The sequence below is a fragment of the Heptranchias perlo genome, chromosome 9, assembly GCF_035084215.1.
Source record: "Heptranchias perlo isolate sHepPer1 chromosome 9, sHepPer1.hap1, whole genome shotgun sequence".
NCBI lineage: Eukaryota > Metazoa > Chordata > Chondrichthyes > Hexanchiformes > Hexanchidae > Heptranchias > Heptranchias perlo.
Window position 1 is genome coordinate 17451422 of NC_090333.1, and position 26457 is coordinate 17477878.

Below are 26457 nucleotides of genomic sequence, written 5' to 3' on the forward strand. Positions count from 1 at the left end.
CTCTGTCCATTTTTGACTAATTATGCTTCTGTGAAGCACCTTGGTTTTTTTCTATGTTAAAGGTGCTATATAAATGAAAGTTGTTGCTGAAGGAATTAATCTTAAGGATTCTGGGAGTGTAGGAATTACAAAAAAAATTGTAATTAACTCTAAGGAATAATTTCTGTGTCCAAAATAGAAACTGTTAACATGTCTATTTGTGTTACAAAATTATTTAGTGCATTTCATTGGGCTCACTCTTGGGGAAGATATCTTGCCTTAAAAAGAAGAATTTGTAAAATATAGCAACAAATATACTAATTGTATGTGTTCATGTATGTTTCTGTGTCTGTGCACACCTCTGCCTGTGCATATGCATGCGCACTCGTACATCCTTGAAATGATCACAAGATAATTGTGGATTAGGAAAACCATTCGGCCCATATTAGTTCTTCCATCCAGAAGCACTCGGGCCCCCATCCCCATTGCAGCATCTAATTGTTTCTTAAATGCATCAGGGTTTATGCCTTCTCCACCAAGTCCATTCCAAGTGTTGATCACTTTCTGTGTGAAGAACAACTTACTCATACCAGTCCATTTTCTCTTGGGTCATGAAAATAGAAAATGAAGTTTTTAGTACATGCAAGTTTAATTAATTCACTGACATGGCTTCCTGAAATTAAATCCAATCAGTGCACATTAATGTGATTTTTTAGTTTAATTGTATAGTTATCTAGTTTATATACAGTTCACATTGGAACTAGTGCATTAACAATCCCATTTTTTACCTTTTAAAGTTCAAGCCTGCGTGCAATCATTTACATGAGTAAATTAACACTTCACCGCCTTCGTGATTTCCAATGTAGTTTACCAACTTCTTTAAGGAATCCTACACTAGGTCATTAGTGTAAATCTATTAAAAACAAGGGTTAGATTTGAACTTACCCGTAAACTACCCATGGGCTTTTGGGTGCCAACTTTCTGTTATGGGGAACTGAAAAAAAGTGCAGCATCCTCTACTGGGCATCTGTGAGTTGTGTGAACAGGGCAAGGAACTGTCTATCCCCTTAACCAATCAGGTGGAAGAATCGTTTCTGAGCAGCGCAGACACAGAACTAGGAAGTGTCAGTTAGAATAGCAAATTCAATGTAAAATCAGTTACAGAAAGTGAAATAAAGAGGGTATGAAATATTGAATTAAAAGACACAGAGAAGAGACAAAGAAAAGTTTTTTTTTTACATTTTTTAAAAAAAAAGTCCAACAACAATTAAAATGTGAAGAAATGAGCTTCTACACTTGTAAAAGTAAATTTTCAATGCCAGAGAGGTTGTTTGGCAGTCACTAAGACATACCACACCGTTAAAATTTTGGTTAGACCAAAAAAACTGGACGTACCTTTTGCTGGCAAAAATAATTCGTTTCCAGATGGGCAGGAGAGCAATTTGCGCCAGTGCAGCCATTTGACTGTTGAGTCAGCCGACGAGATCTCCTTCCAGTGTAGCTTCTGGACAAGCAGGGCATTTAGTAGAGGAACTTGTGGATTTCTGCGTTTAACTACGCATGTGCGGTCGCCAGAAGTTCCTCTTCCATTTGCTCTGAAATAATAGTGAGCCCTGTTAGGCTCCTGTTATTTTTAGAGCAAATTTCATGGAGGCGATGACCTTTTTTGAACAGTGTATTTCATTTGAACACACTTTTTCAAAGTTAAATAATTAACAGTAACAACCATTTTTCTTCAAAAAAAAATACCATTTGTCCTTTTGGTAGAAAATATTTTCCATGGATTGATACACTTAATAAACAGAAAATAAAAGACCACCACCAGATGGATTCAGCAATAGCAATTTTCTTCTTCACTGCTTTGGGAAGAAGTGTGCACAGTTCAACTCCTTTCAGTTAACAGTTTTCAGTCTGTGCAGCTGAGAAATGGACTGGAGATACCTTGGAGACCCCTATACAGCAACGAATCTTCACGGAAAATCTCCAGGTGCCTGTTAGCAGTTGTTAGGAAAAACTGAGATGTTGAATTATTCTCCAGAGTTAGCAGACAGCAAGAGCTGGGGGTGGAGAATGGGAATAGTACTGAATTTGATTTCAATTAAGTCACTAATATGCTTTGGATTTTTTTTTAATGTAATCTATATGATTAGGATTTAAACGTTTGATGTAAATTAAATGAAGGATAAGTGTAGCATCAACAGTGGAGCAAAGAGGTTAAGATACTGACACAATCAGGATTGCAAAGATCTTCCTAATCTACCTTCTGTATCAAAACTTAACTTAGTTTATTTGTAAAAAATTCAACTAATGTTCTGCTTGTGAAATTTAAGCTTTCTAAGTATTTAGCACTTTAAAGATTCATTGCAAATAGTGATGCAAGTCAACATGCAAGGTCATAGAATCATTGAAATTATGGCACAGAGGACGGCCATTTTCCCCATTGTGCCTGTGCTGTACTAGCTTTTCAACTGGAGCTATCTACTTTTAATCTAATTTCCCTGCTCTTTACTCAGCGAGGAGTAAATGGAAAATTTAAGTGGCAGTGCAGGCAACAGTGCATCAGAGGAAGGAGAGAATATATGGGATGAGTGGGTAATTCAAAGGGAAAGGGACACGGGAAGTGATTAGGGAAGAGAAATGGGTCACCCCTCTCTCTCTCTCTCTCTCTTTCTCTTTCTCTTTCTCTTTCTCATTCTCCCCCCCCCCTCCCCCTCCCAACCAGAAAAAGTGGATTACAACCCTCACCATTACCTTTCTGCACTCCACCACACCACGAGCCACCTCCCACTTGAAAGGAAAGAACAAAAAAAATCAGAAGCAGAGGGTTGGCGTGAGAGATGAGCAAAAAGAAATATGCAGAGAGAAGTAGAACAGAAGAAATGGGCAGAGAAATGCCAATACAAAGATGACAGATAAGAAAACATCATACAGTCCGACTTGTATGCAAAACCACAGGCGATCTACTTTGTGTGTCTGTGAGTGCACACAAAGTATATATTTTATTTTATTCATTCATGGGATGTGGGAATCGCTGGCAAGGCCAGCATTTATTGCCCATCCCTTGAGAAGGTGGTGGTGAGCCGCTGCCTTGACAACTGAGTGGCTTGCTAGGCCATTTCAGAGGGCAGTTAAGAATCAACCACATTGCTGTGGGTGTGGAGTCACATATAGGCTAGACCAGGTAAGGACATTAGTAAACCAAATGGATTTTTACGACAGTCCGATAGTTTCATGGTCACCATTACTGATACTAGCTTTTTATTTAATTAACTGAATTTAAATTCCCCAGCTGCCGTGGTAGGATTTGAACACATGTTTCCAGATTGTTAATCCAGGCCTCTGGATTACTAGTCTAGTAACATAACCACTATGCTACCGTACCCGTATTTGCATATAGCATGCACTTCCTGTTGGTGTGAAACTTCCTATAACATTTTCCTGTCATGTTTAACTTGCTATTTTTAACCAATTTTATTGAAATACATTCTATTTACCTCTGGCTCATTATTCCCTCATGGTCTCTGTTCTTCCCAGCTCCAGAGCGCTAGAGGCCTGTGAGCTGTGAGCCTGTTGGGTTTTCACTCCGTTGCAGGCCGTGACTAGTGAAAGTTTCAAGGTTCTATTCTCGTGAGTGAGTATCCCATCATATTCACATCCAACGGGGGAGTGAGGCCAGCTGATGGCCAGAGATAAAATTTAAATTCCTCTTGGCTCACAGCTAGGAGCTCGGGTTCTCACTGGTACCAACCGCAGCAGCTAAAGGGCCCGGGAGAGTTTGGTCCATGTTCTCCTCTCTGCTCCTTCAATACAACCAGGTCCTCTGTCCCTTCCTTCAACATTGTTCTTCTGTGGCTGCCCCAATGCTCTTGGACCATATGCCCCACCATACTACAGGTGGTTGCACTGGTACTGGTGACTGAGCAAAAGATTTTTGTTTGGCGAAACTTCACTGCACAAACACTTTGGCAACAAACTGGCAGAAACTTTAAAAAAGGACATAAAATCTTTTTCCAAAAAAGATTTGTTGTGCTACACTAGTATGTCTATTGTTATGAAGCAAATGACATAAATACACTTTGTTACCCATAACAACTGTGTGACTGTTTTTACAGTACCTTAATTGCAATCCAGTTTGCATTCCTTTGTTAGCTTCTTACAAAATTTGATAAGTTAAAACGGATAAAAGAATAGACTGGTTAAGTGACTAAAATTACTTGGCAAAATCATTTCATTTAACGGTTTTGCACTGTATAAAGAAACAAAGGTAGTCATTTGACACGGTCCAGAATGTCCGAGTTCTGAGTAACATTACCAATCGTTCATTTAAAAAAAGAGAAAGCCAGGATTGCACCAGGAGAGCAATTAAACTCGGACCTCACCCAGTGTTTACTTAACAATTAGAATTTGTGGCTTTAAAAGGATAATTTTACCTTAGCAGTAGAATACTATTTTGCATTACATGATATAAAGTGGTCCTAAACATTGTATCATCTAACCTACCATGAGCAATACCATGTGAGATCCAGCCATATATTAAAAATGGTAATCCTGCATGCACGCAGATATCACACTTTGTTATAGATATGAAACAATTTTAAAACTGTGTGCTTCTCAGCTGCAGTCTGGAACTGACTCTCTCATTCCAATCTCCAAGTTTCCTAACCAAACAACAATTGAACTCTGAACCACCTAAACAATTACTCAATGATTAGACATTATAATCTTAAAGGGCACAGCTCCACCTTACCAACAGGACAATTTGTTGTGCATTATATGGTATAACACTTAAGTCCATAAAAACATCATCTGACTTGCAATGAGCAATGCCATGAGAGATCTGCTAAAATTATATATAATGTGTTATCATCTATTTCTGAAGATTAGCAAACTTGTTTTAGAATTTTATATTCCATCACATCACAAATCATTTAGTAAAAGGCTAACTGATGAAAGTAAGTTTAGAGTATTGAGTTTTCCCCCATCTTAACCAAACAGTTAAAGTGATAGGTAATGGAATTTTGTGATGACTTTCTACTTGCTACAAGTCATTCATGCTACTGTCATCCCATTAAGCACAGACTAATGCTTTTGTCTCTTGATGATCTTCACTTTCCCTGCAGAAATGTTGTCTTTTTCTTCAGGTGACAACTTTAAAACTGTTAGTTAACCATAGGAGAAGTCAAGAATTAATGGACCACTGTTGCTGATGATTTTGTACTTGTCCCTATGTTGAAAGCTTTGTTCATCTGAGGATCTGGCCCTGAGGTGCAGCTTGCTTTAAAAGTGACTGACCTTTGTTTGCTCCTGCGTACATAAATGTGCCACACCTGTAGGTTGTATGCTTTTAGCCCTCCTTTTAATACAGCCACAATAAGATGATTGCACTGTGACAGATGGTTGCTTTGGGACTGGTGATTGAGCAAAAGGTTTTTGTTTGGAGCAGCTTGACTGCATAGTCATTGAACAGCCTGGTGATAATGCACCAACAGATCTATATGGGTGTACTTGAACAAGTCAACCAACTCCTCACACTGCTTGGTTTGTAAACTGCTTGATAGCAATGTACTGGGTGTTAAGTTGCTGCCAATCGATATAATAGAGGTTCAGTTAATTGACACATAACTGCATCCCTTAGTTTATATAGGAGAATGAACCTTCCCCATGCTGTAATCAATAATGAATTCTTGTAGAGCACAGGAATAAAGATGCTTTCACTGGTATTTTGCATAGTTACCCCAGGTGAATTTAAGCTGTCTCTTCCATTGTATCTCATGGCAGATTAGCTGGGATGTTACATTTGAACAGCCTGTCAAGATGATTCCATCATCCACCCAGCTTGATGTTTACCAGTAGAGCCTCAGCATAGACCTGGGACCAACTGCTCATTTTGTTTGAGATTTCAGACAAAAACTTTAAATAGTGCAAAAAAAAAGTAGGAAAACATTATTTTTCTCCTTTTCTGGGCCTTAATATATATTGAAATCTAGTTGTATGTATCTCTAAATAATACACTGCCCATTTTTATTTCCTGTTAATCAACTGCTGATTCTTTCTCTGTAATCTTGCAGTCATAACTTTAGACTAGTTCATCATTCAGCATTGACTTTCTGCATCAATAATACTAAGAGGGCTGACTCAGCATCCACACTGCAACAATGTAATCAGAGGCCCAAAACTGAATAAACTATTCCATAAATTTTGCAATTTTTAAAAAAAAGGTTTGGATTTAAGGCTATAACTTAATTTTGGCATTTAAATCACTTTCACTTTTATTGTTTATGACACCAATTAAACCTCGATCAGATTGCTGCCTTGTATTGTTAAAGAATTTTTAAAAAAATTAGTCTGTGTACACAGGTTTCCAGACAGCCCATTGGGTGAAATATTTCTCCTCCCAAAGGCAGCAGTCAAGTTCGTCAGTTGGCATGAGAGCTGTCTGTGGTTTGGTAGTCTGACGAGTTGTAAGATGTGCTGATATGGAAAATGCAAATATTATATTGTTGGTAGGGGATGAGTTTCTGATGTTGGAATTAAGCCAAATTGGTGAAGTGTAGAGAGAGCTTTTCTTTCCGGTAACTCATTTTACAGCTGAGCTAGTAGGAGTGATAACAGTGGATGTGGATTGCTTTTTTGCACGTATTGTCAGCATCCACAGTGTCTGGTGGCTAAGAGCTTAATCCACCTGACTCCATTTTCCCATCAAGGAGTGCTTGAGAAAGAGCGGTAATTGTCCCTGAAATTGGGACAGGTACAAAAAGTGTGGTCTTTCTAAAGAGAATGTAGAAGAAAAAATCCATTTCATCCTCGCGAATAACCTTGCAGCAGTGACAATGTCATGGCAGCTTCTGTCACTGATGCATAGATCCATTTGGGTGAGAAGGACTGCAGCTACTAGTCCTCAAGAAGAGGTCTTTCCAGGCGCATTCAGCAGTAAGGCCCTAAGTAGCCATGGACTACTGCCAACACATTTAGGTATCTTCTGCGTTTTTCTTTGGAGGTTTGGAGCGGGGTGGTGGGGGGGTGGGGGGGAGATGGAAATGGAAATGGAAAGAGAAGAGAAACTTGTCTGGTTTTGGGCAAATTGCATAGGAAGAGAGTTCCCTCCCTAATACACTCTCTTCCCTCTCCCTTTCTTTCCCTCCCTCCCTCCCACCCACCCACCCGCCTCTCATTTTTTGTGTTCTTATTTTAAGTGGGGGTGGTAGATGTCAGGTTGTTGGTGAGGGAAATGATCTGGCTAGCTGCTGAGTTGCTGGAGAAAGCTCTTGGGCCAGAACAGGAGGCCAATGGCAGCTGGGTTGTAGGGTGGTGGGGGGAAGAGCTCTGACAAGGGCTGTAAGCCAGCTTTTGGGCCACAGATGGAGGTAGGGGGAGGGATCTGGTCAGAGCCGAAGGCTGGGGAAGGAAATTAAAGCAGGTGGGGTTGCGCATAGTGTCGTCTATCTTTAGGAGGACTGATGGTGAAGTATATAAACCTTGAAGCTTAAGTGACACCCAGATGTCATGGAAGTAAGTATGACTTTCAAATGTGACCCAAACCAGGAATGTTCAGAGGTTTTAATATATGTACATAGATTTAATATTCTTGGATTCCCATCGCCGTTTCTGTGGTCATAGAATATGGGTGGGGAGGAGTCATCAAATGTGCATGTTGTGAAATTCTTAAAGGGATAGCATGTCCAGTTGATCTCCTGTGAAAATGATTGATTATCTTGCATGTGAAAGTTGGTATTATATTGAAGTAATAAGACCATACCCACAATCGGTAATTTGGCATTTTAAAGTAAGCCACTTTTAGTCCTTCCCTTTGGTGCCAATTCAATAATATTGAATTTCGCCATCGGAAGGCTTATAATGGGAACTCTGATTGCTAAAGCACACTTGTATCCATTCCAGCAAAAGGACTTCCTCAATGGTTCATCCTTTAAATCTGTCTATGATTTGGTTTTGTATGCTTCATCAATGGCCCTATTTGCGTTTTAATTTTGTGCAAGTGTTAACTCTTGGATAGAGAGGATTGTCGAATGGAATCACAGTAATATTTGAATTTACTTTCAGAATAAGGTCCTTTTTAAAAAAAAAAGCTACTGTAGGTTCATAGTTTTGGATATAAAATACTCCCACTTCCCTAATGTATTTTTGAAGCCAGCGTGATGAAATATGACATTCATTTGCTAAGCTCCTGCCCCCCTCCTTGGCTTCTGACACTATCCACTACTTTTTTTGAAAGTAATGAGTAGTGATGAGGAGATGACACTTGGGCAGTATTTTAACAAAGCATTGCACTAAGCCGTCAAACGGTAAGAAGTCAATTTATAGTTTCACGTAGGAAGATCTTGATCTCAGCCACCTTATCAAGTTGGGAAATTTGATGACACAGTCCACCCTAAGATGGCCTCGGGCCCCTCAAAGCAGCCAGTTGAAGAACAGTATAGGCAGGGAGTAGTGACACCTGGCTAGAACCAAGTCCACGTGTTTGGTCTTGGTCTGAGAATGCGTGGTGCAGAGGCTCTAAAGGATTTGAAAAATTAAAAACATGGGGAGAAATTTAAAAAGTGTTCAGTGCACAGAGGAAGCTAAAGATAAGAGAAGTGTGACACTTTTGAACTTCACCTCTTCTAGCTGATCGTTTTCTCCAATTGTTTTTCAGGCTAACAAACACAAATATTATTCACAAAACTCCAGAATGGACTTTAATTGGAGTTGTGCTGCTTTCAGTGTAAGTATTAATAACTACTTTTGTTCAGAAATTAAAGCAAGGGGCTTTTGAAAAGAGCAAAGGAGACATGGTAAATCAAGAGGTAGTGATTAGTAGAGGCCAAGCTTGACCTTTAAAAACCTGAAGACTATATGAATGAGGAGCGATCGAAAGAGGTAAATGAGTTATGAGGTCCTGTGAAAGACTGTGTTAAGAGCAAAGACTGCATTGTGAGCCTTGATTTCAACACAGTGGGGATTTAGAAGGAACAGCACGTATTTTGGTGTATTTAAAAAGATGTGATCATGTAGAAGTATGCAAATAAACAAAAACCTCTATAGTAGAACATTTTAATATTTATATATTTTTCTATATGATGAATTACTAATCTTTCTCCCCTGCCTCACATTTTCTCCTCTAAGCCCCTCCTCCCCTGAAAGCCAGGACCAATCCTGCCATGCAGTTATAGTGTTAGCGTTGTGTCACCAAGCTATTCGATCATAGGCATTGCAGCCAAGCTTGACCTTATCCTCAACTGACATTCACCCACATGTGCATTTTTCAGCAAGAACCACTGATTTGTTCCTGACTACAAGACACAGAGGAAAGTTGTAATTCTTTATCTTTTTTTGCGCCGTTCAAGTGTCCCGATGATGTAGATGTGCTATTATAATGGCACTAGTCTCCAGGAAAATCTGGGTCAAGAATCGGTGAACTAAAGTCCTGCCCAGGGGGCCTTGCCTGTATTCTAGGGGCCATGTGTTGCACACAAGGTCTAAAAGATAGTGTGAGTCTATAAAATTGATACAAGGTGTCTGTAGTGGCCTATATCTACTAAATATTTTTTGTTTTTGCATATCAGTTATAGGATCACTAACAGTCAAATGACATTTTATATTTTGTTCGTTGGGATGTACTAGTGTACTACAAGTATGTGGAATATATAATCTAAATTGTGAGAATGAAACTTTAATGGTTTGGATACTATTAATAGTATCTCCTACTCAGATTAACCCTTTGTCAGTCTCTGATTATTTGCCAACTAATTTCTACAAACCAAAGTGTTGTCTCTGAAGTGGTTTGGATAAACATATATGCCTGTACAATGATTGCAACTTTGTCTTCATATAAAGATTTAGCTGTGTCAAATGCCAGCTTTTGAAAAAAAATGTAGTACTATTTTTACTAAAATTGTGGTAGATTATTTGTGTACTTTTTTGGCTTCTAAGAATGAAGTCTTGTTAAAATTTCATTGAAGTGCTGTTTCAATTGATCTTGGGCTACTTCAGAGTATGTGTAAACCTGAGAAAATCATAGTTAATCCTGGATTTTGTTTTTGTTTTCCAAATGCTGTGTTTCTTTAATGTGTTGAAATCTTAAAAATTCAGATTAAAATCTGTTTCATTTTCCAGCTATGTGGGCAAGATCTGAAACTTGTGGCAAATATATAATCATCTTGGGTAGTGCAGGGAGATGCTGTTTAAATGGTCAGGATATAAACAATTGCAACCCATTCCAAATCATTTGAAATGCATGAGATGAAAATTAAGATCTGTCCCTCAGTCTACTAAAGCCTGGCCGTTTTATTTAATGTTTAATTTCACCTTGTATTATGATTTTGGAAATGTGGAGGAGCCATAAGCCCAATTCATTTTTGCTGTAGCTAATCTAATTTGATTTGTGTGGATACAAAACTAATGCTTCTTTGCAGAATAAAAGATTCCTGTCTCTGACTGGCGCAGATATAATTCTATCAACGAATACAGTTTTCATACGTGCTTTCACTTCAGAGTGAACTGTTTAAATCTTTTAAGTCTGTTGCCATTTTGTTGTTGATCAAATGATATATTGACAGGTTTAAATTATAACTAGATAAATCCAAATTGAGTGGGGAAAAGCTAAATTGAGTGGGGAAAAGCTGAATTGAAGTGGGATAAGTTTCAAAGCCAGATTTTTGACTTTGAGCTGGAGCTGAACAAAGCCTTCAGGCTTTGTGTCTCATTACAACCGCATTTAAGTATTAAGTACATTTTAAATATGGTATAAGGGAGATTGAGAAATTGCGCATAATGAATTTTTTGTTCTGCTTAATCAAATATCAATGTGCAGGATCAATTTTATTTATAATTTTTATGTGTTTACTTCTAATGAAAGGCTCATACTCTGTTGTTCATGTTATCTACCCTCACACATCCTTTCCCTGTTTCCGAATAGCACATTAAGAACTTAAACCTACATTGCACCACAGTACCTCTAAACCACTCTAATGTTAAAATTTTGCAAAGACATACAAGTATTTTTTTAACCCTTTATTTTATAAGAATGTAATGAAGCAATTGAATTCTTAACCATTTAACCACATTGTGTTATACTCCATTTATTCCATTTTTTTTAAGACAGCCACATAAGTTTCAAGACTGTGAAATGTTTAACCAGATATGCAGTTACATGTTAGCAGTAATGTGTACTGGCGGAGTGGCATTATGATTGGACCCAAGTTAAAGTTCCATCTTTCTTTCTACATGGCACAACAGCAGTTTGTGATCTCAGGGCGATGGGACTGATCATTAAGCCAACTAGTTCAGGAAGTACAATCTGAGGAATAAAATTAAATATTTATGCACTGTATTGACATTGTGCTTGGATTGGTCAGACCACACTTGGAGTACGGTGTTTTGTTTTGGTCACTGCGCCATATAAAAATACGTTGGAGGTGGTGCGGAAAGGAATAATAAGACTGAACCTAAGTGTAAGGAGGATGAGCGATGAGGAAAGATTAGAGAAGCTCAAGTTCTACAGAAGACAGTTGAAGTGAGCGTGAATAGCAAGTCCCTTTGACTGTTAAAAGAAGAGTTATACTGCATTAAAAACAGAAAATGCTGGAAATACTCAGCAGGTCAGGCGGTATCTGCGGAGAGAGAAAATTGAGTTAACATTTCAGCTCGTGATCTTTCATCAGAACTGAATTTATACTGCATTACCATTTTGAAACGCAGCTGGATAGTGCCAAATGCCACCAGTGACATCTGAATTATATTATGGAACACAAATCGCACTCTCTGCTGGAGAGAGCTGTCTGAGTTACTAAAATGCATGTGCACAGCTCCACTCCTATGATGTCTATTAATGTTGAGAGAGCATGGGCGGCGTTGGTCCGCTTTCTCATGGCGTTTCATGTACGCACCTGAAACTATCACACGTTGATGGGGAAAGCGGCAGTATATCTGCAGTTTTAGACCACTTTTAAAACTTCAGCTGGGAAACAATGCTTTTTACTGACCATCTAACTAGACCAAAAATTCTGCATGTGAGTTTTTTTTTAAAAAACACATTTAAAATTTTGAGTCTAAATTCTACATGAAGCATTTGACTTGAATGATTTTTTTGCCTTTTAGAGAAATCACTGGTGGTTTCATGCAGTGTCAGAGTAATAAGTTCCATCAGGGTTGAAGCCATCAAATAGTCCTAGCATGTTTTTCTGCTTGAGTTACAAGATTTTAGAAATCTTATTCCAGGCTGTTCAGCTGCACAGTGCTTCTCGTTGGGCCTGCCAGGTAAGTGGACCCTCTGGGGTGGAGAAGTACTTATTAGGCATTTGCAGGTCAAAATATGCCATGGGCCAACTTTATAGCGTCCTCAACATTGCATTTCTTTTCCTTGATATTACTTCAGTCTGACACATTGTTTCAGCTTTACTGTCCCAGGGAAGTGTACACAAGCAAGTATTAGTGAAGGCTTCAGTGAACCTTACGTCTGCGTCATAAAGCCAGCTGGTGCTCAAATGATTCATTAAATCAGAACATAGAAAGTAACTTTATTTGAATGCATTGGTATAAATTTTTAATCAACTGTAAGAACAAATCTTTTGTCATTTTTACTACTTATATGGGTGAATGGCTAATTTGTGAAACAGATCTTACGAATTTTTTAGAAAGTTTCCTGGCATAAATCTCACAGGGTTCAGGTTGCATTTATTGCAACTTAACAGCGGCATTTTAATTTCTAAGTATTTCGATATCATATGTCTTTACCTAGGGGTAGATTTTTCGCTTGTTTACACCAGTAATATCAGCGCAATCCGAACGGAATTGGCCCGAAGCGGCGCAAAAGATTGGGGAATTTTAAACCTAAGTGAGTTACGCCAAAAAATCACTTGCATTTGTGTTTTCTGTGATCTTTTCCACTGATTTAAGATTCAATTCGCCCAGATCTGGCGCTGCCCACAAAACTGGCCACCACCCCAGGTCGAAATTGTGTAATTACGCCGATTGCACTGGATTGGGAAGGCTCTTCAAATTGCGCTCATTTTCTTAGGTGCAAAGGCACGGGTGGGCACGTTTTAAAAGATTTTTCATTTCAAAAAAAATATTTAATTTACTAAGAAACTGACCAATGCAACTTGTAAATGTTTTTTTAAAAGTCATTTTCGGTGATTTTAAATCAGGTTACTCACAGGTGGAGGACTGGATACTCTTATTAAAAATGCTTATTTTTGATAAACCCATTTTCAGCTGTATTAATAAAAGTGCACCAGGTTACCACTCTTAAATACATTATGGAATACTTTTTAATGGAAAGGGAAAAATAATGATTACATTCTAATACGCTGCCCGATTGCGCTGGTTCATAGAACATTTTACGTTTGTGATTACGTAAATGATTTTTATCGGAAAATTGAAGCGTATCCTAACCAGTGCATTTTGGGCACTATTTCCCGATTTGTATAGATTTTGTAAGACATCAGCTAATTATACTTTAGTCACATTGATATGTGTTTTGTTCACTGCTGTGATTTCAGTCATGACCAGTTACAAAATAATGTTTTGTAAAAAAAGACAAAAAAGAACTTCAAGATTATAAAATATACACTTTCTTATACTTTCCAGTTTTTACTGATTTTTATGATGAATATCTTGTGCCTACACGCTTTAACTCTGAACTTATGTTATCCTGGATGAAGCCTTTTGAGATAGCATTTTTGTTCCAGTATTTCTCTGGTATCTGGATCAGTGTAGTTTAGATTTCAGAATCACTTCTGAATTTGCATTCATCTCTAAATTGAGAGCAATATATGATACTAAATGATGCAGATACACACATTTTTGAATATAGTGGTAGTATAAAAAGCATGCTTGTTTTTTCAGTTGCTGAACATTGCTGGGACTCTTGCTATATATGTATTATATACCCTGGTGAAAGCTAATGGAAAGTTTTCAGTGCTTGTTAGGAAAATGTCTTGGGTAATTTTTTTGTCTGAACTGGCTGATGGCACTGAATTGTGGTCAATTTTGCCAACAGAGCTTAGATTTAATCCTCCAAGATTTTCACCTAAAAGCTTGAGCGTGGTTTTGCTGTACTGGGAGTAAAGTGTTAGCTTTGGGACATACCATTTAAACATACTTCAAAAGATGTGGATCACAGGACAAAAGCCATCAGTCATTTCAGTTAACTCTGCTGTTTGGAGATATACACAAGAGGCTATGTTCACCTGACAGTCACAGCTTAAGAATAGATTGCTGGATGGTTTCAGTTCCAGCATGTTCTTCATTTAACATAATTATTTGCTGTATCTATTTTTTTGGGGGGTGGAGGAGGAAAATAAGATTAGCATTTTCTAGGAATCTTTTTTGTGTGCGCTTTTCAGTTTTCTAAAAGTATAAGATGTAAGGTAAAGGTTGAATAGTTTAAATAAGTAAAATTAATTTGGATTTTAGTCTGAAGTTTTTTTTTTAAAAATGAAATATTTATCATCGGGCAATTCTTTTTGAAGTAGCTGTTTTCTTTTTGTATATAGTAGCAGATCATCTGATACACTGGCCCAGATTTTCCTGGAACAGTGAGATCGGTGACGTACTCCGTAAATTTTGCCATCTAGCGCATCAGTCTCGCCATTGATAACTTGCTCCATATATTCCTGCATTTCTAATTTGAATACACTTGCAGCAGGCATGTTAATGAAGCGGCAAGGCCATTTTTTCCAGTGAATTGATGAATACATTCAACGTGAACAAAGAATTTCACCTTTATGGGGGACGGCAGAGATTAGCTGCTGGAAATTGTGAAAAGAATCTCCCAGAGCATTTTTATATTCACAATTAATGATTGAGACAAAAAAAAACCTTGGACTGAAGCAGGTTGAGGTTCCAGTTAATTTCAGGCCTTTTCCAATGTTGAGCAAAACTGAAGAAAATTTTATCAGGTTAATAGGTCCATAATAGGAACTAAATGACACAATTTTAAAGGGGTGCAGAAACAGAGACCTGGGGTTCTCTCACACAAATATTTGAAGGTGGCAGGACAAATTGATAAAGCGGTTAAAACATAAAACTGGCATTTCATACAGATACAGAATATTTTAATCTAAATATGAGGAAAGAGCTGGAGCCAATGTCATCTCAGCATTTGCGGCTGTGCCTTCAGCTGTCTAGGCCCCAAGCTCTGGCATTACCTCCCTAAACCTCTCTGTCTCTCTACCTCGCTTTCCTCCTTTAAGAAACTCCTTAAAACCTACTACTTTGACTAAGCTTTTGGTCACCCATTCTAATATCTTACGTGGCTCGATGTCAAATTTTGTCTGATAATGCTCCTGTGAAGCACCTTGGGATGTTTTACTACATTAAAGATGCTACATAAATGAAAGTTTTGTCACCAGAGGTTAATTGTCATTTTTAGCATTATATTTAAGCATCACCTGTAATTTAAAAATTCAATTAAATGCTAAACTACCTTAATTTAATTTTTAAGAACAACCATTCAGGAATTTAAATTATATCCCAAGTAATTTAGGGTGACTGAAACAAATGCATTTTAACTTTTAAAAAATGTTCCTTTCTTTGACCATGGGTTTAAAAAAAACTATTGGTATATCATCAGCATTAATTATTGGCGTGTTCCCCAGCAACCAATAAGGAAATATGAACAAGCACAAGAGAAATCTGATGTATAATGACAATGAAAAGATTATCTAAATACAAGAGCTGTCCAAGTGTTTTTAGTTTGCCAGACAGTGAATATATAGTGTAAGTGTCCTGAGAACAGAATTATATCTAATCCCATGAGCCCAATAAAATGTCTTGTCTAAATTAACATGCTCTTTTGAGTTATCAGTAGTTTGGGATTTTGTTGTTGTGTTACAGGACCAATTGCTCTTCAGTTGTCTGGTAAACTACATGATTATTGTTTTATTGGAGGTCTTGTGCTTTCTTATAAAGATGGCACTGTGAACAGTAAACAGAGAACCTTCTAAAGCCTGATATTTGTGTTAAATTTAAGGGAAGGTATTGTCATGAAATGTACTGCTTAATATGTAAATTCAAGATGATTCTTGCAAGCCCGTTTGATATCTGTACATGAGATGTATTCTATTTTAGTAACCTTCTGTCGTGAGGAATATTTGATAAATGTCAACATTAATTTGTGGTATCCGTTACATCTATAGATGGTATAATAGTTGATTCTCATTTTAAGTGTGTCAGTGACTTTAGATGGTTCCTGTAAAGTTGAAAGGGAGAGCCATTATTTTTTTCAATCTTCCTGCACTCCATCACACTAACCACTTGATGGCTCTGCAAAAGCAGCATAAGCTTGAAAACGTAAAAATATAAATCACATTGTGTCTCTCCAAAACGTGTCAGATTTGGTGCATTACCCCACCTTAATAGCCAGTCCAAAATAGCTTCCTACCCTGGGTGAAATCAGTATTCAATCATTCTATACGAACTGGCTTGAACATTTTGTGATGCAAAGTTCCAACAAAGGACTACACCTTACTTAAGTGCAACCCCACCTTACTTGATACAAACAGCCATTGGGCAAAAAAAGGTTAACAACCCCTCCCACCCACACACTCCAAAGCACGGGACTTTCTGTGGCTAGGAGACAAAGCCTCTGGCCCCACTGAGGAGAACATGAAAGGCATTTATATAGTGCCTTTCACACCCTCAGGATATCCCAAAGCGCATCACAGCCAATGACGTACTTTTGAAGTGTAGTCACTGTTGTAATGTAGGAAACGTGGCAGTTAAATTGCACGGAGCAGTATCTCACAAACAGCAATGTGATAATGACCAGATCATTTTTTTTTAGTGATATTGGTTGAAGGATAAATATTGGCCAGGACACCGGGGAGAACTCCCCTGCTCCTCTTCGAAATAGTGCCATGGGATCTTTTACGTCCACCTGAGAGACAAGATGGGGCCTCGCTTTAACGTCTCATCCGAGAAACGGCACCTCCATCAGTGAAGCACTCCCTCAGTACTACACTGGAGTGTCAGCCTAGATTTTGTGCTCAAGTCTCTGGAATGGTACTTGAACCCTCAAACTTCTGAGGCGAGGGTGCGACCACTGAGCCACGGCTAACACAGGTTGATGAGAGCCGCATCAAGGTTGCGGAGGAAAGTCAACTGAGAACCCCTCCCCTCACCATTGACTGCATAATCACAGCCTGACACCTTTTGTTGACCAAAGTTGTTTCAAAGCTCTGACTTGTGTTGTTTACTCCATTCAGCCCATTGTGCTGCCTCCCTCCACCTCATTGAGTGTAAAATAGGGCGGCTCACCTAAAGTTAGCAAATTGAACCCTGGCCAAGCCCTGTGCGTGATAGAAACACTTGCCACCCCCGCACCCGCACCCGCCCCCCCCCCCCACATTGCAAAATATGGAACTGTGAATAAATGATCCCTCCCCTCATCCCCCAAACAACAGGATATCCAAGCCCATAAGGAATGGAAAGCCCACTCCTGCTGTTCAAGAAAGCACAATATCTATAAGGAAAGCAAACCCTTTGCCCACTGTTCATAAAATTTAGGCCTCTAGGCGAGAAGGAGAACAATCCCCATTGAACCCAATTCTGGCCTGTTTGGAAGTCAAGCAAGAATAGTCACTCCCCCACCCCCATTGAGAAGAAGTTCAGGGTTGGGGGATTAGGACAGGTAGCTTGGCCCACTCTGCTGAGTAACTAGTCTGTCTTTGCTCCTCCCATTCCCATCTCCTCCCCAACCGCCAAGAACAATTACCGGGCCGATGCGGGGAGGTTTAACTCACCCCAACTCAATGAAATCAGAGCAGAGGTGGAGAAAAATCCAGGCCACCTTTTCCTACTGAGAGAGTTTCCCGGCCTTTGCTCTCCTGCCACCTCACCCTCTTCCCCTATCCTGGTTCCTGGTCCATCTCTTTCCCCGCCCCCTCCCCCCCCCCCCCCCCCCCCAGCAAACCTTGCTTGACCTAAATACTGTGTTTGGACCTGACTCCTGCTGTGTAACACCTTAGGCAATCAACTAGTAAATTCAAATTTTTCAGCTAGAATGATTATTTGTTTTCACTAATTCATGGGTATTGGTTAACTGATATATGACCATTAATACAATTTTTCACATTTTAGGAATATTTCCTGTATTTCAGTGATTGAATTATAGAACATTGGTTTTGTAACTTTTATATTGATTGTATGTGGGTACAAAATACAAGGAAGTAGGGAATTACTAAACAGTTATGGAGAAGTTAATTGTTTTCTCATCCTGTAAAACATAGCACAAGCAAATAAGAAACAAGAAAAGCCATTTAGCCTATGAAACCAATTTCTTCCACAGACCATGTACATTGTACCCTATCCTGAATTCTACCCAACCTATTTAATCTCTAGTGGAAAGGTTCTGCAAAGTTTCTTCCTGCAAACTGGGGACAGAGATCTAATTTTAGTGCTCACAACTCTGCCATGGCTGAAACTAGCTAATTCAACACAGATCAGGAAATAATTCTATGACCTTACTATTGGCTCAGTATCACACCATAGGATACATTTACTCAGAGGCATCATGAGAGCCCAGAGTGACATTTTTACTTCCCGCACCAGGCATCCTTATGACTAGAATGAGGTTGGCAATTTGTGAAAGGTTGCATTTAGGTTACCAAAATGACTTTGATCAATGTCAACTCAGCTATTAATGGATACAATGTACAGTACAAAGCTGCCATAAGTTATCACAAATTGCCAATCTCTGGTTGTAAGGATCACTGGTGTAGGAAATATAATTATCATTTCGGCTCCCCTGATAGCTCAGTAAGCTGATGCACTGTGTTGTGTGATTTTTATCTTCTCACCCTGCACCATTAAACCCAGGGTATGGTAGAAGTCTTAAAAAGGATTACTTTGCATCAGTCTTCACTCCTTTCAATGATGCTCAATTACTGACAATAAGTTGCACTGTCGGCACGAAAATTATAAAAATTTAAATTGCTGAGGATATCATTTTAGATAGAATTAGGAACCTCAAAACACACAAAACTGCTGCTGGTCCAAATGACATCCGCCTTAGGATACTTCGCGATGGGACATGTGCTTTGCGAGCCCCTTTTCCATACCTTTAACAGCTCGTTAGTCAAGCATCGTTCCCTTGGACTGAAAGGATGCTCGTAATTTTGATTTTCAAAAATCCATACAAGTCAATACCAGTGAATTATAGGCCCATTAAGTTTACTTCAATCATAGCCAAGATGCTGGAAGGGGTTATCAGAGGCACTCAACACGGCTTCTGGAAAAAAGATTGTGTCTTATTAAATTGATTGAATTTTTTGAAGAATTTGCTAGGTAGCTCAGTAGGCATTGTTTACTTAGATTTTTAGAAACCGTTGATAAGGTACCTCTAAAGGTAGAATCTTGATGGGAAGTTGCTACAATGGATTATGAATTGGCTACATTCCTGTAAGTAAAAAGTGGTTATTAATAGTTGTGGATCTGCTTTGAGACCAGTTACCAGTAGTATAGCGCAGGGATCGGTGTTATTTACCGTTGCTATTTACTGTCTTCATTAATGACCTGGATGTAGGTGTTGGGTGAATTATCTGCACATTTGAGGATGATGTGAAGATTTGTGCGAGTGTTAAGACTGTGAATGAGAATAAACTACTGCAAATGCACCTTGATGTAATGGGGGAATGGGCCCTTCCTAACAGCACTGTGGGAGAACCTTCACACGGACTGCAGCGGTTCAAGAAGGCGGCTCGCCACCACCTTCTCTAGGGCAATTAGAGATGGGCAATAAATGCTGGCCTCGCCAGCGACTCCCACATCCCATGGACGAATAAAAAAAAAATTGGAAAATGGTATTTAACTTGGAGAATCCAGCGTTATGTATGTGGGCTGGACCAACATCAAGTATACTTGTACATTACAGGGTACAGAACTGAAGTCTGTTGAAAAAAGATCTTGGTGGTATCGTATACAGTTCTCTCACGGTTCACAACCAATGCTGTGAAGCGATAGCCAAAGCAGATAGGGTATTAGGTTGCACTACCACGACGATTCAATATAGAACAAAACACACCATTTGTTCTTGAATAAGACTGCTTAAGCCTCCTTGGAAAACTGTGTCCAGTATTGGCCCCTACACATGGTGCCTGATAGAGAGGCTTCAGAAAGGGTTCAAAGGGCCACAGGAATCATGTCCAACTTAAAACATCTGAGTTATCCAGATAGGCTTAAAAAGCTGGGTCTGTTCACTTTAGAGATGTGTAGACTCTGGGATGATCTGATAGAGCTGTTTAAAATAATGAATGACTAGACTGTGTTCACATTGACAGATTGGATTATTTCAATTAGATAGGTTAGGGAGGACCAGGGGTCAGGCGATTAAGTTACGCAAGGGCAGAACTATTTAGATGTCAGGAAGTTCTTTTCACAGAGGATGGTAGAGGATATGGAACAAGTTGTTAGCTTGTGCGGTGATTTCTGATTTGCTACGGGAGAGCGTACCCCGATGCATTGGGAGTGAAAAAGACAGACTCCTCCCACTTGTTTGTTTGATGTCTTTGACTCCTTGTCCCTATTCCAGCTGGTCACGTACTTCAAATTCAACTTGTTTATTCTTTTGCTCTTCTAGAGAATACAGGCAGGAAGCAGATGTATTTAACTCTAGAGTGGATGATGGGGACTTTGGTACACATTTGGAGGGAAGGAAGATTTGGAAACCTCTTCTTTTGGCAGGGAGTGGAAGCTGATTCACAAATCGAGCATTATAGGGACACTGAAATGCATGGGTGGAAGAGGGGAAAGGGTTGGAGGGGTGTGGTTTGGCCACAACTTGAGGCACATTGCTGGTTTTCTATGGGCTATATAAGAGGCCGATTATAGTGAAATGAAATGACAGTAAATGGAGCTTAAGCAGCAATAAAAAGTTGGTGATTGTTTGTAGTGGGTTTTTTTTTTGAAGTGGGCACACTTTCAGCAGCAAAGATGTGTGCCTGTTATCAAACAATAATAGTTTCTATTGCAATCTCTTTCTATAGTGTATTTGCTGTGCTGTCTTAACCAGACCTATTACCCACTTATCTTCCTGTTCAGCTTGTTAGCTTCCAGGGCTAGCCTTCATCCAGCTGCTGAGAGAAACTGCATGTGTTTATGTAGCTAAATATTGTTAATTTGATTATTGCTAGTGAAAATATTAGAACTATAATCAATTTTATGAACATTATCTCCACAGTAGTTTGTACAGGTGAGAATTTTTTCATAGTTGAAACTTAATAGAGCTATCATTTACTGCAGTTGATCCTCACCTGTCCGTATATAGTAGTCAGCTCTGAAAAAAGTGTATTTCAAAGTTGCTGCCCACAACAATGGCAAATGAACATGGTGTAGATCAACTCAAACATCAGAAGTAAGAAAGAAAATTTAGTTGTTCGCACATTTGATTGTACTCAAAATAATCCACAAATATGTACACATTTTATTCATTTTTACTTTGACCTTTCACTCGCACCTGAAATATTTATATTAGGATTTTTTAGATTTTCTTTTCAAGGAAGAAACAAACTTAAGTACAAGTTCAATTCCAGGCTGCTGCGCCACCATTCGCTAAAGGATGTAATTTCACTGTGACAAGTTTACATGGCCAGTTTCTATTATAAATACAGACATATGAATCTGTATAATGGAAATATAAAAATAAGAACTGAATGTATGACTTTAAAATGGGGGCTGAATTACATCTGCGTCCCTGGTCCAATTATACCCTGGACTCTAATTTCACATCATCTGAAGACTACACTTGGTCTTTACTGCCCATGTGCAATGCCGTGGGAGACGAGAGTACTTTCTTTTATAAATTTGTTAATAACCTGCTGTAGAAATAAATGTACAAATACAGGAAACTGAAATAATTCTAAGATGACTTTATTCTTACCAGAGTTAGACTTAACATCATAGATAAGCCTGAGTTGACTAATATCTAACTTAGAGAGGTTTCCAGCAAAAGGAGAGGGGATTCCCTAAGAGAATTAGTTGTAGTAAGCCATGTCTCATTGCAGAAACGAGCAGAAGGGTAAGGGAAGCAGCCATAAATCTCAAGGTTTTGGCGGGTAGGCCATTAAAATTCTCAGTACAATGTTTGCAGGCAGTCAAGAAAGCAAATAAAATGTTGGGATGTTCAGCTACAGATGATTTATAGGTCAACGGTGATGTTGAAATTGTATCTGGCCTTCGTGAGATCACATCTAGAGTACTATGTTCAGTTTTGGTCTCCATTACAGAAAATATATAGAATTATTGGAAAGAATCCACAGGACGACTGCAAAGCTGTTTCCTGAGCTTGAGAGCTCTATAGAGAAGGTGGATGAGAGGTAACTTGATGGAGGTCTTTTAAGATTTTTATGGGTATGGAGAACTTGGATCCAGGAAAATTCTGCTCGGCACAAAATTTGAGAACTATGGGACGTGTTGGAGGAATTTTTTTTTAAAACTGCTTAAATGTTTTGAGAGTGACAGAATTGTGCAATAGATTACCAGTGGGGGTAATAGAATGTAAGACCATGACACATTTTTTAAAAAAGGACTGCATGAATTCCCGTTAGGGCTGTTAACTCTACTATGATGGTAAGAACCTGATGGAAGGTTTGGAAAGGCAGGTTAGATGGACAAACTTGTCTTCTGATCAAAATACCTATTGCTTTGGAATTGGAGGGGAAAAAAGCTGTATTTCTCCCCACCCCCAGCAAGTTTTGTGGCTCACCACTTGAGTACACAATTGTACTTTAATATTAAAATGTAATTGTTAACCAATTCTCTAGTATTCAGCATCATGCTTACTCCATACAAAGTGCTGTCAGCTATCAGTGTTTGAAAATCTGGGTTCAAAAATTATTTGATTTCTCATGGTACTGTATTACTATGATAATTTAGCAATAGATCATTTTTAAAAAGTAAATCATGTTTCAAATCGCAATACATGAATGTAGTAGCTCTGCAATAAAATTGAGAAAACTGCCTAATGAGAGGCAGCCATGGTTCATAAAGTACAGTTTAAAAGTCACATTTTTAATTTTGATGAGGGTTCTGTAGGAAATACACTGTAGGATATACTGCACTTTTTTTTTAAAATGCAATTTTTGAGGTTTTCTATTCTCAGTTCTTAAAAGTGGACACTTTGGCCATCACAAGCTTCTGTTTTTATTTGAAGGGTCAGCTTTATAAAATATTAGTTTCTGTGAAACTTGCAAATTATGAGAACATTAGAAATAGGAGCAGGAGTAGGCCATTCGGCCCCTTGAGCCTGCTCCGCCATTCAATAAGATCATGGCTGATCTTCAACCTCAACTTCACTTTCCCGCCTGATTCCCATATCCCTTGAGTCCAAAAATCTATTGATCTCAATCTTGAATATACGCAAAAACTGAGCATCCACAGCCCTCTGGGGTAGAGAATTCCAAAGATTCACAACCCTGAGTGAAGAAATTTTTCCTCATCTCAGTCCTAAATGGCTGACCCCCTATCCTGAGATGATGCCCTCTAGTTCTAGACTCTCCAGCCAGGGGACACTGTCTTTCAGCATCTACCCTTACAAGCCCCCTCAGAATCTTACATGTTTCAATGAGATCACCTCTCATCCAGAGAATATAGGCCCATTCTACTCAATCTTTCTTCATAGGACAACCTTCTCATCCCAGAAATCAATGTAGTGAACCTTTGTTGCACTTTTCCTTTATCTTTTTAACTTTCTACCTTCCGTGCATGTCCAATTTTCAACTTAGTATGACAGTTGTTTAAAATTAAACTGGTGCTATTTTCTTTCCAATTTTCTCAATTTCTAGAGTTGCAATTTTTCTAGTTTTAAAGTGTTTTAAACATTTTCTTTTGTTGTAAATGTGCAAGTAGCTTGCAAAAATTTGTGCAAAGTGAATACTAAGAACAATGTTTACAGTAAAACTTAATCCATCAGTAGTAGAAATATTGAATTCCTTGCTCCTGAGTTTAATAATTTTCTTATGTTGACTTTTTATAAGCTTTTGTCATTAGTGAGTTGTACCAAACAATGATTACAGATTATTTGCACTTTCTTATCTATGATGGTTGGCAGCTGACAATCAGACATAAAACTTTTATTAATTAGCGAAGTAGTGCCAGCTGCAGAAAGATCCTCATGGTTACCAGATTTTGTACCTTCATTTGACCATAAAAAATCCAACTTATTTGCACAGAGTATTATGAAGAGTTTGTTTATCAGTACAAAGGTTAGTAAAGATTGGTCTCGTGAAGTATTTGAGGTGCGAAATATATTCAATTTTTTTAATGTTTTTGTTTTGATGTAATATCAGTGCGTTAAATGTCTGAATCATTTGCATTTTACAGTAAGTTGTAAACAGAATGTTTTAAACCATTTGAATTGATACTTAACATGTCTAGTACTGAGAGTTTGAGGAAAACCACCACATTTATGAAGCTCAGTCCAGTGGTAGGAGTGTGCAGCTGCAAAATAAGAACATGCCATGCTCCTCCACCTCAGTGGTCGTTTTACTTGACTTGAACAGGCAAGGTTCTAACTGTCCGCCAGCAATTCTGAACTTTTCACCATCATGTTTCAGAATCTTTTGACTTTTTTTTCCACTGAGAGGATTTGGGGAAAAATTAGTTACTCTAATTATTTTGTTTTAAAGCATAGTGTATTCATGCAAGTTATATTAAAGATATGATAGGTAGTTAAGATGCTAATGAGCTAGCTTCTATGTTTCCCCATAGACTATAAATAAGCAATTCGTTAGCCTATTTTGGCAATTGAAGAACTCTTCGCACCCAGTGCATTTGAAAGTCCTTAATACCGTTTTCTATCTGTGAACAGCAAAAGATAAAGGCAGACATGGGCAGCTTTGAAACGGGAAATCTGCAAATGCAGTCAAACATGTTAAAGAAGAAACTGAGGGATTTCACTGAGTCAAACAGGTTAGAATTATGGAGGATGGTAAGAAGCTATTTTGTTTAAGTCAAGTAAAACACCAAGTGGTGGAGTAGCATGGCATAATTATTTTGTTTTATAACTTGTACAGATTGAATTAGAGTCTGCTAATAATAGCTGATGGGAAGTGGTGTTCCACAGGGACGTTGCTGGGACTACTGTTGTTCACCATTTACATAAATGATTTGGACTCTGGAATCGGAAGTATAATTTCAAAATTTGCGGATGACACCAAATTGGGGGGTAAAATTTAATACTGATGAAGACTGCAACAAAATACAAGACGACATTAACAAACTTGCAGAAAAGGTGTGTAAATGGCAAATGAATTTCAGTATAGATAAGTGTGAGGTGATGCATTTTGGTAGGAGGAATAAGAAGGCCACCTACTCCTTGGAAAATAAGTCTAAATGGGGTAGAGGCTCAAAGGGATCTAGGGGTACGGATTCACAAATCATTAGAAGTGGCAACGCAGGTTAACAAAGCCATAAAAAGTACAGAGCATTGGGGTTCATTTCTAGAGGAATAGAATTCAAAAGCAGAGAAGTTGTGTTAAGCTTGTATCAAACCTTGGTTTGACCACACTTGGAGTATTGTGCACAATTCTGGTCTCCATATTACAAAAAAGATATAGAAGCACTGGAGACAGTGCAAAAAAAGATTTTCAAGGATGATACCAGAACAGAGAGTATAACTATCAGGAAACGCTGAACAGGCTGGGGTTCTTTTCTCTAGAAAAGAGAAGACTGAGGGGTGACCTAATAGAGGTCTTTAAAATTATGGAGGGGTTCAATAGGGTAGACGCAGAGAAGATGTTTCCACTTGTGGGGAGTCCAAAACTAGGGGCTATAAATATAAGGTAAGTCATTAATAAGGAATTCAGGAGAAGCTTCTTTACTCAGTGTTAAGAATGTGGAACTTGCTGCCACATGGAGTGGTTGAGGCGATTAGCATTGATGCATTTAAGGGGAAGCTAAATGAGTACATGAAGGAGAATGGAATAGAAGGATATGTTGATAGGATGAGATGAAGTAAAGTGGGAGGAGGCTCGTGTGGAGCATAAACACCGCATAGTCCTATTGGGCCAAATGGCATGTTCCTGAGCTGTGAAATTCTATGTAACAACAACCACCTGTACTTGTATAACACCTTTAACATAGAAAAACATCCCAAGCCAATTCTTTGTGATGGTGGGGGAAGGAAGAGAAGAAAGAAACCAACATTAAACAAGTTAGGACAGAGTTTGGAGAGCTGATTTTGAGGAGGCTTTCGATGGTGGAGATGGAGCAAGGCAGATGCATTTAGGAAGAGAATCCTAAAGTTTAGGACACCAATAACTGATGATGAAATGGAAGAGAAGGTGGCCACAGAATAGAGCATAAGATTCATACAGAAGAAGGAGGCCATTCATCTATCCAGGTTTTTTTTTTAACTTGCATTCTCTCCCCCCCCCCCCCCCCCCAACAAAAATCACATCTGCATATCTTTTGAATTGATCCAACCCTGTCTGGAAGACCATTCCAATTGAAGACATTTTAGCTGTCATCTGTCCTAAATTTTTC

The 26457-nt window shown here is 38.6% G+C and overlaps 1 protein-coding gene across 3 annotated transcripts in view; it reads left to right on the plus strand.

The window, feature by feature from the left end:
- rpap2 (RNA polymerase II associated protein 2) overlaps positions 1-26457 on the plus strand; it is a 94348-nt gene that overhangs the window by 31185 nt on the left and 36706 nt on the right. Inside the window, exons 10-11 of one of the 3 annotated variants that reach the window (XR_010963828.1) lie at positions 8630-8698; positions 24782-24882. The exons of 1 other annotated variant lie outside the window; for it this stretch is intronic. Coding sequence is in view for 1 of the 2 variants with exons in the window: in XM_067989921.1 (XP_067846022.1) it covers positions 8630-8698 (69 nt within the window). In the remaining variant the exon portion in view is untranslated. The remainder of the gene's footprint in view (positions 1-8629; positions 8699-24781; positions 24883-26457) is intronic. One more of the 3 variants, XM_067989921.1, reaches the window with a different exon arrangement.